The sequence below is a fragment of the Ictidomys tridecemlineatus genome, chromosome 14, assembly GCF_052094955.1.
Source record: "Ictidomys tridecemlineatus isolate mIctTri1 chromosome 14, mIctTri1.hap1, whole genome shotgun sequence".
NCBI lineage: Eukaryota > Metazoa > Chordata > Mammalia > Rodentia > Sciuridae > Ictidomys > Ictidomys tridecemlineatus.
The window spans coordinates 32,711,884-32,727,688 of NC_135490.1; the positions used below are offsets into that span (position 1 = coordinate 32,711,884).

Sequence of the window (15,805 nt, forward strand, 5' to 3'; positions counted from 1 at the left end):
TGGTTAATGTAGCTACAGGCTTGTCAATTTTTTTTTTTTCAAAGAACCAACTCTTTGCTCCATTGATTTCTGTTAATTTCTTTCTACTCTGATTTTGTATTTTTTCCTTCTACTAATTTGGGGCTTTTTCTTCCCCTTCAGACCTTTATTATTTATTTGAGATCTCTATTTTTTTATTGAAGGCACTCATTGCTATGAAACTTTCTACTTTGTACTGTTTTTGGTGTATTCCCTGTTCTTTGCTCTGTTGTGTTTCCATATGATTCAAGAAAATTTTAAATTTCCCCTCTGATTTCTTCAGTGACACACTGTTCATTCAAGAGTGTACTGTTCAATTTCCATGTGTTTGTATAATTTCTAGTTTCCTTGCTATTCATTTATGGTGTCATTCCATTGCGATCAGATAAGATGCAAGAAATTTTTTTTTTTAACTTGGTAAGGCTTGCTTTGTGGCCTAAAATATTGTGTATTTTGAGATAGTTTCATGTGCTGATATAAAGGATGTATACTGTCAAATTATTCATTTTCTTTAGAGTACTCTTCTTCTTTTTTTTTTCTCTATTATACATTTGTCTCTCCCATATCCTGCGTAGGCAATGGAAGCTGGATTCCCCTGTGTGGAGGGGACTGGCTGAGAAATACGGTGAAAAATCACATGACACAAAAAATAGTTTTAAAGAGCAGGGGCAGGATGGCTCTTCAACCTTAAGGGTCGAGTTTCTACCCTGGAAAGAGAGCTTGAGAGCCCTCTTTATTTGTATGGGGGAACTTCAAAGGCTTTCTTTAGAATGTTCTTTACCAATTAATGTAGGAGGTAGGCTGTCCAGTTCCCACTGGGTCACGCCCAATTCTGAAGCTTCAAGATCAGTTTTCCTAGCCGACTGAAAACAGAGGTGATGTGTATTATGCAATTCATTGAGTGGGAGGAGCCACAAAAATAGCTTGCAATGCCAAACCAAAATCTCCTTGGCTCCAAGGCCCTGTGAAGATGCTCAGATAGTTCAGGGGTGGCTCCCCACTCATTGGTTTACTATTTTGCTAATTTCTGCTCTTATCTTTATTATTTCTTTGCTTCTACTTTCTTGGGGTTTAACTTGATATTCTTTTTCTACATCTTGAAATGGATGCTTACATAATTGTTTTATAATCTTCTTTTCCAATGTATGCTTTGAGGCCTAAATAATTCTCTTTGAGTACACCTTTGGCTGCTTTTCACAAATGTGATGCAACATCATAAAATAATCTTTTAATTAAAAACATTTTATTATTTCCATTGTGATTTTTTTAAGTCCATAATATTTTTAGTACGTTTACTTAATTATCAAACATAGTTCTCTGTTGTAGATTTCCAGTTTTATTTCACTGTTTTCAGAGAATACATATTATTCAATCATGTATTGAGACTTGCTTTATGACTTAGAATGTGGTAGGTTTTTGGTAAATCTTCCATAACTTTTGAAAAGAATGTATGTTCTGTTAGTCGTTTGCAATTTTGTTTCTAAAATTTTCTGCATCTCCAACTTTTTCAGTTTGCTAGTGTTATCAATTATTGAAAAGTAATTTAAAATATAACTAATTATGACTGCAACATAAGTTTGTTTCTTTTTTTAGTTCTGGTAGTACTTGCTTTTTGAATCTGTTATTAGGTGAATATAAATTCAGTATTGTATCTTTCTGTTCAACATAACTTTATTGTTATGAAGTACCTCTCTTTATCTCTAGTAATGCCTCTCGTTTTAAAATATATTTTGTCTGGTATTGGTAAAGCTATGTAAGCCTTTTTTACTATTAATAGTATCTTCATGGTTTAAATTTTTTTCCATTCTTTTTACTTTCTGACTCCACAAGTTCTTAAAGTGTACCACTTTTAAATAATATATATATAGTTGGTATTGATACTATATAATCTTAAAATATTCATCTTTTAATTGAAATACTTAGTTCATTAACATTTAATTCTATTGATATACTTGGGTTTGGACCTATCATCTTACTGTTTATTTTTTTTTAGTCCCATCTTTGTTACATTTTTTTCTCATTTTGGATTAATCACATTTTTTAAAATTCCCTTTTCTTCTCTAAATTATTAGTAACATTTGCACCCCCTCCCTTGCCCCACTACCCCATGGGGGATGCATTCTAAGACTCCCCAGTGAGTCCCTGAAATTGCAAGTATTACTAAGCCTGGTATGTTTTGAACATGAAGTGTCCCTCAAAACCTCCTCTGTTAATGCAGGAATATTCAGAGGTAAAATGTTTGTATCATGAGAATTATAACCTAATCAATCCATCCTAGTTTGAGTGGGCTAACTGGGTACTAACTGTAGGTAGGTGGGCATGGCTAAAGGAAATAGGTCATTAATGGTATGCCCTGGAAGGATGCATCTTCCCTGAAACTTTTTCCCACCCTGCCCCTCTGCTTCCTAGTTTTAAATCTGAGTATCTTTTTTCCTCTGCATCCTTAGCCATGATGTTCCACCTCAGCTTGGGCCTAAAGCAATGGAACCAGCTGACTGTGCTCTAAACTCTGAAACCAGTTGCCAAAATAAAATTTTTCTCCTCTAAATTGTTCTTGCTCAATATTTTGGTCACAGCAACAAAAAGCTAACTAACACAGAGCCCCTACATATACTAAATTTTTTCTTATCCATACACAGATTTACTATCTTTTCCATCTTAACTAAGCACATATCAGGTATTGTATAATTTTTGCAGTTGGAGGTGTGACAGCAAAATTAGCTTGGATTTCTTTTTTTTCTTCAAAATTTCACAGGATGTTCATTCTTCCCATGCATCTTAGCAACTGCATATCTTTTTCTTTTCTTCCCTGATTAAATAGTCAAGAACTTTCACCTTTTCACGTAAAAGAAATATTTAAAGATTCTCTTTGACATATACATATTGCCAGTATCATTACTCTTCTACTTCATGGCCATTATTAAATAAAACAAGGGTATTCTTGAATACAGGCACAGTGGTGCCATGACCATCAATCTGCTAACTGAGATAGCAAAGCAACTTTTGAGAAGGTAGCATAATACAACATTGAAACACTTGACAAGAAGATTCCCTTCCCAGGCAAGACAGGATGGAGACAGCTAAACATTTCATAATGCTACTCAGAATAGCATGCATTGTAAACCTTATAAGTTGTTTATTTCTGGATTTTCCATTTAATACTTTTGGACAGCAGTTGGCCATGGGTAACTGAAATCATGAAATGCAAAACCACAGATAAGGGGAGGAATACTATAGTTTTTTTATTTTTCTGTTGTTTCCCCGGTGAGTACAACATGTATCCCTAACTTACTGGAAACTACCTTCAATTAATGCCTTTTCTTTTTCTCAGACATTCCAATGGTTTTAAAAGAATTTAATTCCATTTTCTCTTTTCTTCCTTCTGTGTGATTATTCTTATGTGTTTTATTTACCTATAGTGCATATCCCTCTAGACATTATTATTATTGTTTTTTTAATTGTTAATCTAAATATTCAGTTAGATTTCCTTACATCTTTACCATTTCTGGTGTATTTTAATTTCTTTCTATATTAGTTCTATTTGGATCATTTTCCTACTAAAGAATTCATTTAATATTTAGTATGTCTCTTAGTACAGGTCTCTTGGTGTATATTTCAACTGCATTTGTGACAGGTTTTGGTCACATATTCAGAATTCTAGTTGGTTAGTTGTTTCTTTTAATATGTTACAGGTATCACTTTTTGTCATCTTGTTCCATTGATTCTATTGAGTTACTAGAGAATAGTCCAACTTTTGATTCCTAAAAAGTAATGCATCCTGGTTTTTTTGGTTTTAAATATCTTCACTTTGATATGCTAATGTGGTTTTTCTTTTTGAAATTTATTTTATTATTTTATTGTTTTTTTTTTAAATGATTTGTAAAAATGTAAATTCCTTCTTTAATTACCTGCAGTGTGTGAATTGGTCTGCCTCTTTTGTTTGTTGTTGCTTTTTTTTTTTTTTAGCTTTTGGTTGCTAGGGTTTGTTTGTTTGTTTGTGATGGGAGGGGGTTGTTTGTGGTCATCGTTGTTGTTGCTCTGGGGATTGAACCCATGGGCCACCATGCCTAGCTGGTCATTAGGTCTTGATGGAATTCTGGCTATTGTGTGTGAGGGTTTGTGGAGGCTATGGCTGACATATTCTTTTAGGGAGGATTTAGTGTGCTTCTGGAAGGCAAATTACCATATGAGAATATCTGAATCATTTGGGGAACTTGAATTCCATGTTTTTCCTCCCCAGGACTCTATGAGACAACTGAAATATCCGCTTGCTGTTTCAGCCTACTAGCACTGATTCTCTGCCTTGCTTCTCAGCATCTTGCTCTGTACATATGCAGTTCGCATATGGCACATGCTAAAACAGGAATAATAATATTGATCCCACCACACATTTCATTTTCTCTGACCCCTGTGTGCTGACTGTCTTGGTAGTCCTGCACTCAGTGGTAATCCTCCATCCTCCTAACTCCACAGCCACAGTCTCAGCCAGTCAAGTCTACCTATCCTGCTTGACTGCACCTAGAACTGTCAAACACTCTCAAGGGGAGAGAGTGGCAATGATGGTTGCGTTACCTTCTTGTATTTCTCTTTTCCCTGGGATCTTGGCCCTCTAATCCTGATAGCCTTTGGTACTCTTCACTGCTTTAAAACATCTGGGAGTTCTATTATTTTGTTGTTATGGTTTGTTTTGGGTTTTTTTTTTTTCTTTCTTCATTTTATTCAGCTTTCATCTTTGTTCTCAGTGAGAGAGTTGAGTTTGATACAAGCTGCTTCTCCACAGCTGGAAGTATAAATCTGCATCTGATTAATTTTTAAATCATTTCTTGATGTATATGATATTAATTGCCATATGTTTTACATTCTCCAGGATGCAGTATCAGCCTTACTTGCAAGAACCTCAGCTGAACTATTGGCTGTGGAACAAGAATTAGCACAAGAAGAAGAAACAGAGCCAGAAGAACAGAGGGGTCCAGAAGGAGATTGGTAAACAGTAGTCATTTCCTTTTGCAGTAGTAACTTGCTGGGAAGAAGTTTAATTTCTCATAAGAAACTTCCAGTGAAACCTTTGTAAGTTTATATCTTCTGTAATTACAGAAAACAGTGTAGCTTCAGGAAGCTAAGGATAAAGAGTCTCTTCTTGGCCATTAGAGAGTTAAAGGAGGTAACAGAAAAATTGTGGGCAAAGTCAACACATTAGCCAGATTTTTAAATTCTTCAACTAATTTTGGCATTAATTTCTAAGGTTTGTTTGTTTGTTTGTTTGTTTGTTTGTTTGTTTGTTTGTTTTGGTGGGGGTTGGGGTTAGGCTGCAGTACCAGGGTTGCTCTACAACTGAGCTACATCCCCAGCCCTTTTTATTTTTTATTTTGAGATAGGGCCTCGCTAAGTTGGCTTAGGACCTCACTAAGTTTCTGGGATCTTGAACTTGACATCTTCCTGACTGAGCTTCCTGAACTGGGATTACAGGCATGTGTCACCATGCCCAGCTAAGCTGGTTTTTTTTTTTTTTTTTGTCTAGAAACTATCCATTTTGAAAGATATTTTAGGTTATTGTAGAGCCAGATAAATTGAAAACCAGTCTACTTTTTCTTTAAACTATTAGGAGAGCCATTTAGGCTGTGGTAAAACAAAGCAGGGAGTTAGCAAAAAAACTTCTGAGTAACTATTTCTCTTTTACCATGTTTATCTTCTTTTTCTATTTCCTTCTTTGTATCTGCACCTCATCCTTTAGAAAGGGATGTCCAGATTCATATATCTGTTTATCTGCAAATAGCTACCTTTCTGGTTTGTATTGTTTAAAAAAAAATTTTAGTGAATACTTCAGTATGTGTATATACTATATATATGTTTATTTGGATTAATTTTTATATAGTTGCTTATACTGTTATATTTGAACTACTGTTAACTCATATATATATGCTTATACCTACATATATATGTATTTGTGTGAATGTATGTATATACATATATATTAAACTTTTTAGAAACTTACAGGAGCCCAACCCCACAATATGTAGATTGGAGCCAACTTTTTCTTCTATCAGACACAGAGTCTCTGATTTGATATCAAGCTCCTTGATCCATTTTGAGTTAACTTTTGTGCATGGCGAGAGAAAGGGATTCAGTTTCATTTTGTTGCATATGGATTTCCAATTATCCCAGCACCATTTGTTGAAGATACTATCCTTCCTCCATTGCATGCTTTTAGCACCTTTATCAAATATAAGATAGTTGTAATTTTGTGGATTGGTCTCTGTGTCCTCTATTCTGTATCATTGGTCCACCTGCCTGTTTTGGTACCAGTACCATGCTGTTTTTGTTACTATTGCTCTGTAGTATAGTTTGAAGTCTGGTATCGCTATACCGCCTGATTCACACTTACTGTTTAGAATTGTTTTTACTATTCTGGGTCTTTTATTTTTCCATATGAATTTCATGATTGCTTTATCTATTTCTACAAGAAATGCCATTGAGATTTTGATTGTCATTGCATTAAACCTATAGAGAACTTTTGGTAATATCGCCATTTTGATGATGTTAGTTCTGCCTATCCATGAACAGGGTATATTTTTCCATCTTCTAAGATATTCTTCTATTTCTCTCTTTAGGGTTCTGTAGTTTTCATTGTATAAGTCTTTCACCTGTTTTGTTAGGTTGATTCCTTAATAGGACACCCATAGCACAAGAGTTAATAACAAGAATCAACAAATGGGATTTACTCAAACTAAAAAGATTTTTCTCAGCAAGAGAAACAATAAGAGAGGTAAATAGGGAGCTTACATCCTGGGAACAAATTTTTACTCCTCACACTTCAGATAGAGCCCTAATATCCAGAGTATACAAAGAACTCAAAAAATTAAACAATAAGAAAACAAATAACCCAATCAACAAAAGGGCCAAGGACCTGAACAGACATTTCTCAGAGGACGACATACAATCAATCAACAAGTACATGAAAAAATGCTCACCATCTCTAGCAGTCAGAGAAATGCAAATCAAAACCACCCTAAGATACCATCTCACTCCAGTAAGATTGGCAGCCATTATGAAGTCAAACAACAAGTCCTGTCGAGGATGTGGGGAAAAGGGTACACTTGTACATTGCTGGTGGAACTGCAAATTGATGCCGCCAATTTGGAAAGCAATATGGAGATTCCTTGGAAAGCTGGGAATGGAACCACCATTTGACCCAGCTATTCCCCTTCTCGTGCTATTCCCTAAAGACCTTAAAAGAGCATATTATAGGGATACTGCTACAACGATATTCATAGCAGCACAGTTTACAATAGCTAGACTGTGGAACCAACCCAGATATCCTTCAATAGATGAATGGATAAAAAAAAAAATGTGGCATTTATACACAATGGAGTATTACTCTGCACTAAAAAATGACAAAATCATGGAATTTGCAGGGAAATGGATGGCATTAGAGCAGATTATGCTAAGTGAAGCTAGCCAATCCCTAAAAAACAAATGCCAAATGTCTTCTTTGATATAAGGAGAACAACTAAGAACAGAGCAGGGAGTAAGAGCATGAGAAGAAGATTAACATTAAATAGGGACGAGAGGTGGGAAGGAAAGGGAGAGAGAAGGGAAATTGCATGGAAATGGAATGAGACCCTCACTGTTATACAAAATTACATATAAGAGGAAGTGAGGGGAAAGGGAAAAAAAACAAGGGGGAGAAATGAGTTACAGTAGATGGGGTAGAGAGAGAAGATGCGAGGGGAGGGGAGGGGGGATACTAGAGGATAGGAAAGGCAACAGAATACAACAGACACTAGTATGGCAATATGTAAAACAGTGGATGTGTAACTGATGTGATTCTGCAATCTGTATACGGGGTAAAAATGGGAGTTTATAACCCACTTAAATCAAATGTATGAAATATGATATGTCAAGAGCATTGTAATGTTTTGAACAATCAATAATAAAAATTAAAAAAAAGATTAGCTATCAAAAAAAAAAAGAAACTTACAGGATAAGTCATAAATAATAGTCATAGACCACTTGTAAGGAAGGGTTTTGACAGTGATATAAAAAGGTAGAGTTACTTTGTGCTTACCAGAATTCCTTAATAGTGAATAAAAATCAAAGCCCTGCAGGACAAATAAATATGAGAGTGAGCATAAGGTTTATTTTAGTATCTTTAAATACCAAGCTTTCCTCATGTTCACATCACATATTTTTTAAAATTCACTTAGTATGTATACGGGGTAAAATAAAGGAATTTATAACTCATAGCCATCATTGCTGGTCTTCCCTTGTGTTCATTTCATGGCTACACCTTTAATAACTAGTTTGTGCCAATTTGTCAGCATGTCACCAATTGCAGTTAAAGCTCAGTGTTTAAGAACATGACAGTCAACAAAAGCTTGATATGTTCTAAACCATCCCAATACTCCTGCTTTATATATTCTGTATAAACTGACTTCATATTGTAGAGTACCCCTTGTAATGCCACCCATGTCAGTGATATGGCTTTTGGTAAATGTGAGCACATACAGCACTAAGAGTCTTCTGTTGATTTAATAGTAAATCTTCCTTAACATGGGGTTTTCTCTACTAGACTGTGAGCAGTCAGTAATGGATTTTTTAAAAATATTTTTTAGTTGTTAATGGACCTTTGTTTTATTTATTTGTATGTGGTGCTGAGAATCGAACCCAGTGCCTCACACATGCTTGGAAAGCGCTCCACCACTGAGCTACAACTTCAGTAATAGATGTTTTTATTCTTTCTTAGCTGAAAGTATCCCATTTCCTCCTATGATTAATGGTATAAGAATGAATAATTAATATCACATTGCTTCAGTTTGAATGTCAACATTTTAAAATGCTGGGATTAAAATTTATATATGATTTTAGAATATTTTTACTTTAGTATCTGGAAGTTAGGTCAAATTTCATAAATTTAACTCTGTAGTACTTGTAGTACTACACTATGGAGATTTTGAAGTATATTGTTAAATAATGAGTGAGAATTTTATTTTTTTGTGGACTATTTAATTAAAAGTTCCAGCCAGACAATGGCTTGAATCATTTTGTTTAAGTCTGTTGTTCATTTCTCAAATAACAGGTTAACGTGCCTAAGTTGCACAATTTATACAGCATACCCACTTGACTTTAAGTGTGTCTTATCTTCATTTTGTTTCATTTCACCATAGGTTAACAATGCTAAGAGAGGCCTCTGATGAAATTGTGGCTGAAAAAGAAACTGAGGTTAAATTGGCAAAGCACAATAGCTGTATGGAAGACTTAAGTTCATGCACTAATGTGCCGAAGATGGATGAAGGCGAGTGGAAGAAAGAAAATGAGGTTGCCAAAGACTGTAGACATCAGCCACCCGCTGGAGTACCCACACTGGTGAATATTCAGCTGTGTTCTACTAAAACACATGCCTCACAGGCACCATGTAGACATCGGAGATGCTTATTTATCTCTTCAGGTGTAATTCCATGTTAAGATTTTAATCTGAAAGCTAATCATGAAAGGCATATAAAAGATTCATTATAAATGCTTTATAATTTTTAGATGGGCCAAAGTATTAATTCTTCATTAAATTTGATATAAGAAGAATAATAGTACTACTTTCAGTCTCTATAAAGTATTCTGTGAATATTTATTAGAAGTATTTTCTGAATTCCTTGTGGCTGAAAGGGTGACTACTTAATTGTTTCAAATTCAAAGTTTATTTCTATTTCAAACATGAAGCAAACATTTGAACTTCATTTTAGTTAGATGGTGTTCTTATTAAAAGCTTTCTGTCTAGAAAGGTGACAAAAAACTAGGTTTATGCACAGATGCCAACCAAGTTAAACAGGCAGCTTTGGTAGGTAAGTGAGAAATGTGTTGAGACCACTGTCCCCAAATGGGGAAGTCTTTTTTAAGGCTCAGGGATGCCTGCTGCACACTTCTAATATTGGTAATGGAGTTTGGAATATTTGAATTCCTTATTTCTGAGAAAATAGTATTGTACCCTGACCAAGGACTTCCTGTCACAAGGAAGCAAATTTTCATTAAGAGGCAGGTCTGTAATCAAGTTATTCCTGTAAGATAAAAGACATCTACCTGTGCCTACAAGTTTATATTTCGAGACAGTTCCATTTTAACTTAAAATTTTATTTTTGTTACATTTCCAAAGATCCAAATTTGGCTTCATAACAGTTATTATATTTATATATGTATAATTGCATTTTCCATTTAAATCTATAACTTTGTGGCATATTTTCATTTTCTTGTATTCATTACTATTTTGAAAAATAATCAGAAATTAAATAATGTTTAATGATGATATATTTCAAAATAGAATTCTTCATACTATCTCTTTAAATCAAAATCATGAAGGTTTTAATTCTAACCTGGTAAAGGTGGCACTTCTATTTATGGGTAATCTCTTTGGACAGATCCTACCCACTGTGGTAGCTTCCTAAGAACCTGGAAGTTACCAGGTACCTACTTTCCCTTCAGAAGAACTGTGTTGTAATAGAAGCATTCCTCTTAGGAGTGTCCCAAGTGCTACATGAATCTCTTTGGCGTTTGGTATTTCTGTTTTTCTTAGAACAATGGAGAATAAATGTACACACATTGATTAGCTCCTAACAAATTACTTTTCTTGTAGGTTGACAAAGAGACAAATACTGATGACGCAGTTAATGACAGTATGGCAGTTCGACCCAAAGACCGCAGCAGCCTGAGCTCTCAACAGCATCCGTATGTGAGGAGCAGCATGATAGTGCGCTCACAGACCTTTTCTCCAGGCGAGCGAAGCCAGTACATTTGCAGGGTAAGGTGACCATGTGTGTGATGAGACACCAGGGACTGTGGCTTGCCCTTCTACCAGTGAGTGCATTTCCCATTAATGACAAGAAACTGCACATTCTGACTACAAATACTAAAAGGTTTTTTTAAATTAGTTTTCCCACAAATTTAAGGTCTCACTGGTTCTAATGTGATGCAAGTAAGTGAATTTTAAAGATCTAGATGCTAAGAATTTTTTGACTTTCATCTGTGTTTAGAAACATAAGTGACTTTTAAGATATATATTTTATATATTTCCACTGTATAACATACTTGCTTCAACCCATGTTAATCTTGCTGGACTGAAAACTGTGAATTGGATTTTAGAACAAAAAGCATCTGTTACTAATGCCTTTGGACACTGAATCAGATTTATAGCTCTGTGAAGAAAATTTTGAGATTTCCATCTATTTACCAAATTTTACTTCTAAAAGTATAATGTAAAGTAGATTTAATATTTTATAATGGATTAGAAATACTTCTAAAATTCTAACTTTATTCATTCAAGTTAAAAAGAAATACTTTTATTAAGCACTTTCCTAGATGAGATTTATCCAGAAGCAAAAGAGACCTAGGTTATAAACAATAATTGTAAGTGTATAAGCTGAGAAGTGCCTTGTGGGGCAGGGGTAGGGGGTGCTGGTAAGGTGGGTAGCAGAGGATTGGTGCTATGGGAAGCAGGGTACAGAGTAGGCTTGATTGATAGGTTACATTCTGCAGAGACCTAAAGCAGGTAAGTGGGTAGGCATGAGCTACTTGGGACAGGAGCATTCTAGAATGTGTCTTAACTCTGACCTTAAGCTCTGTATTCATGGAAATATTTCTTTAAAGAAGTAAACATCACGTTAGCTAAAAGAATTGCTTTATTTCAAAAGATATATAATTATCTTAACGTATTACTTGACAGTTATTTAAATTATTTAAGAAAATTAAGCTAATAAAACCATGGAACAAGGAAGAATCTGTTTGGGGAAGGTTTTCTTAAAGAAATTTGCTGGTCATATTGTCACTACCTACTTTATTTAGTGAACTTCTCAGTTCTAATTTCCACTGACTCTGTTTGTTATATAGTGATTTTTTTTTTTAATCTTTTGTCACCAGTTAAATCGGAGTGACAGTGACAGTTCAACCTTGGCTAAAAAATCACTGTTTGTGAGAAACTCCAGTGAACGGTGCAGTTTGCGGGTCAAAAGGGTATGTATTTCTTCAGTCATGTCGCACTGCCCTAGACCAATCCAGATTCATGAATTGCAAAGCATGAATCCGAAAACTATTGAGTGCCAGTGCTTCATGCTCCCAGGCTGTTGAATGAAGCCACAATGATCACACACAGATGCAGGTATTATGTCAGAGAACCAGAGAAGATATGCTTGAAAGCATTCTTTCGTCACTGGTTTGGAACCTCTGGTAATTAAGGCTGTAAATTGGTTTGCAATATCTCTGGAGAAGGAGCTTGCTGGGCCCCCAAGTGCATCAGTGGGTTGAGCAAATGTCCAGTGATGGCTGACAGGTCTGCATACCATCCCTTGAGCACTTGTGGGAGGAATATAAACCTGGGACCTCCTCTGAAGGGGAGCAGACATTTCTGCATAGGAGTAGCACACAGGTTTTGGGGTGTTTCTATTTTTGTTTACTGTTTAATCACATGATTTTGAACTTGCTTAAACAGTTCTTTTTAGAAGTTTAAAATTCATCTGAGTGGGACTACTCAGGTTGTTTTCCTAGATGTCATCAATCTCTGGATGAGAATATTTAAGTCAATTAGAGGGTTGGACTATACAAGTGGATCAAAAATTCCTGTTTACTTTCTATTATAATTTCAGTTTACAATGTGCTATTTAGTAAGCACAGAGCATGGTGTGTGCTATCAGTGGTGAGTTTGCCATCTTTAGAGAAAATTCTCAGAATCACACATGGGACATTAGAAGTGTGCTGGAGAAGAAAGAATGAGCTCCTCTGCACTAGAGTCTAAAAGAGGCTTCCTGGAGCAGGTCTGTGGCTTCAAGGCTTAAATAAAATTTCAAAGGAAATGGTAGAGATGGGGCAAGTAAGGTGAGGGGGAGATGGAAGAATGATGCATATGAGGTGCTCTCAGTAGATGACATGAAGTGACATAAAACATAGGGGATGAGTTTTAGCTGAGTTCAGCCAGAGCCTCGGGGCTGTGGACCGGAATTAAGGGCTGAGGGACTTGTATGGTGAGTTAAGAGTCCTCATCTTTATCAGTGCCACTCTAGTTTCGTAGCACTATGTGCAAAGTACTAGATATGTGAATAGGTAACTTTCGATTCCCTTGGTTCAACTTTCTAGTTACTCAATGGAAAAAGAACATGTTTCTTTTGTCTAAAAACTGATATGCCCACTTTTATTTAGCATTCAATATTTTTTAGGAAATTTTGAGGTGTAGATATTTCACACTACCAAATATTATGCTTTGGAAGTTCCTAAATTTCCATAATCTTGAAAGAAAATTTGTTTCATCTCATTTGCAGGTCATTTTGCTTTCTTAAACAGAATGTGTTTTTAGAGTATAGTAGCACACTTCAGAGAAATTTTTATCAAAAGTGTGTCTGAGTTGAGTTGAGCTCAAAAACAGTTAGATTATTCATAAACTTAGTTAGTAGATCTGCTTGAACCAAACAGAGGTTAATCCTAAAACATGTGTGGGAGATGATTTTTACAGTGGTTTTTAGGGAAGCAGATATGGTTTAAGAGAAATGAGTAGAGAATGGTGTTCTGACTTAGGCATTCCGCCATGAAAACTATGGAGAGATATAAGAGAGCAAAGCATCTGCAAACACCAGCAAAAGGTTTACCCAACTGGAAAAGAAAAGTGACAACCATATGAGTCATGAGGTCAGAGATTTAGTGGTATGTTAGAGCCTCCTCATTAGCTCACAGGAGCCAACTGTGCGTGTCTCTACATCACATGGACACCTTAAAAAGTTACTGTGGTAGTAGTTATACCACAGAGATCAGCAAGCCTACAAATCAATGTTTCCTTCTCCATGCAGAGAACCGAGTGTTAGTAATTTACCTGCATACCAGTGCACACTGGAATCCTTAGATTCCATGTTCATGAGAACTAAGAAAGATTGTGAAAAACAAGTAATACAGTCAATGCAAATATGGATCTAGGTGATTCTTACCATGCCGTGTATTTTTTGGAGAGAGCAGAAGTTGAATAAAGGAAACATTTTTTTTTTTTTAGTGTACTACAGAAGCCCAGCACCTCAGTATTTAGTGAACATTTAACATGTGTTGGACAGAGGAGAAAGAATAGGAGGAGACAACCAAAATTATCCCAATGTGGACTAAGACCCTGAGATAAGAAGAGGTGCAGATGGGCCCTTTCCATTCCATCTGTTATGAGCACCACCATTGTTCCAGACCTTCAAACTAGAACACTTGTCAAGTTTGAGGCCCTCCACTCTGGTATCATATAGCACCAGTTCTTATTAGGAATATCTTGTGTTCCATTCCTGCTGCCAGCAATCTAGGCAAGAAATGCACTCCTTGTTCTTGTACTTTCTGCTTATACCATCGTACATGGCCTAGTTTAAGTTTCTTTCTGCAAATGAGTCTGACCAAGCCCAGAATGATCTGTCCCTTGTTTAACTTTCTGTGGAACTTAAGATCTAATTCACAGCTCACTATTGCTTATTGCCACATACTGTTCTCCATTCAAAGTCCTCAGAGTCAGAGATTATGTCATCTCTTCCTAATGTCCTGCCTACCATCCTCCAGCTGAAATTTATTCATACATAGACAATCATTATTCCTTAATAAATGGGTAAGGGGCTGGGGATATACCTCAGTTGGTAGAGTGCTTGCCTTGCATGCACAAGACCCTGGTTCAATCCCCAGCACCGCCAAAAAATAAAAAAGTAAAAATAAATAAATGGGTAAGATTGACCCTGGGAAAAACAATTGTGATTCAATGAGGAGAATGGATAGTGCATAATATGGAAAATAGAGAAAGAAGCAGTCCCATGAACCACTTGCATTTTGGACCACACTCAGAGGTGACAGATATCAAGGGAGTGAACTACAGAGATGGTTTTGCCTCCTGAAATGGAACAGCTGTCTGTCTGTTCTAACATTTGTTTTTCCATTGGGGCAGGGTAAGCTTGGCTACACTATAACAACTTTGAAAATCTCTGTGGTTTAAAATAATAAAGGTTTACTACTTTCTTAGCTACTAATTCTTTGAAGATTGGCTGGAGGACCTGCCTGTGTTCTTACTGAAGACCCAAGCTAATGGAGCCTCTGTCTCTGGGTCTTTGCAATTCCTCTAGCAGGAGACAGAAAAATGCAGATTTCACACTGGCTTTAACAGACTTCTGCCTGGAAGTGGTACACATCTCTCCCACTCACCTTTCTTTGGCCAAAGCAAGTTGCTTGTTCAGTTATGTTCTCATTTCCAAGGAGCAAGGAAGTAGGACAAGTGAAAAATGACTACCCATATAATAGGGTGTTTTATTGTTGTGTTTTCTAACTCTCCAGACGGTTTGCCAGCCAGTCCTCAGAAGGACAGCCCAGGAATGCCCAGTACGCACATCTCTAGACCTAGAACTGGATCTTCAGGCCTCTCTTACCCGCCAGAGTCGCCTCAATGATGAGCTACAGGCTCTGAGGGGCCTTCGGCAAAAGCTGGAAGAACTGAAAGCTCAGGGAGAGACTGATCTTCCACCAGGTGTGCTGGAGGATGAGCGATTCCAGAAGCTCCTGAAACAAGCTGAGAAGCAGGTACAAATCCAAGTGTCACTCATCCCACAGAGGGGCCAACACAGGTTCATTCTTATTAAAGTCTGAGTAGGAGGCTCCCAACTTATACCTCCATTTGGCTCAGAGTCTTCAGATGCTTTTGCTATGAATGAAACATATCTTTCCTTACTGTTATAGGATGTTTTCTGTCCAGAATATTTCTAAAATAGTAGTATTGCTACCCCAAAATATGCAGATAAGAGGCCCCCTTCCTCTCCACGTA

The 15,805-nt window shown here is 36.3% G+C and overlaps 1 protein-coding gene across 2 annotated transcripts in view; it reads left to right on the forward strand.

Moving 5' to 3' along the window:
• Positions 1-15,805, forward strand: part of Wwc2 (WW and C2 domain containing 2) — a 212,515-nt gene that overhangs the window by 170,693 nt on the left and 26,017 nt on the right. For both annotated transcript variants that reach the window (XM_078031022.1, XM_040294197.2), the window contains 5 exons: positions 4,886-5,001; positions 9,183-9,381; positions 10,637-10,801; positions 11,917-12,009; positions 15,322-15,564. In XM_078031022.1, the coding sequence (XP_077887148.1) occupies positions 4,886-5,001; positions 9,183-9,381; positions 10,637-10,801; positions 11,917-12,009; positions 15,322-15,564 (816 nt within the window). The remainder of the gene's footprint in view (positions 1-4,885; positions 5,002-9,182; positions 9,382-10,636; positions 10,802-11,916; positions 12,010-15,321; positions 15,565-15,805) is intronic.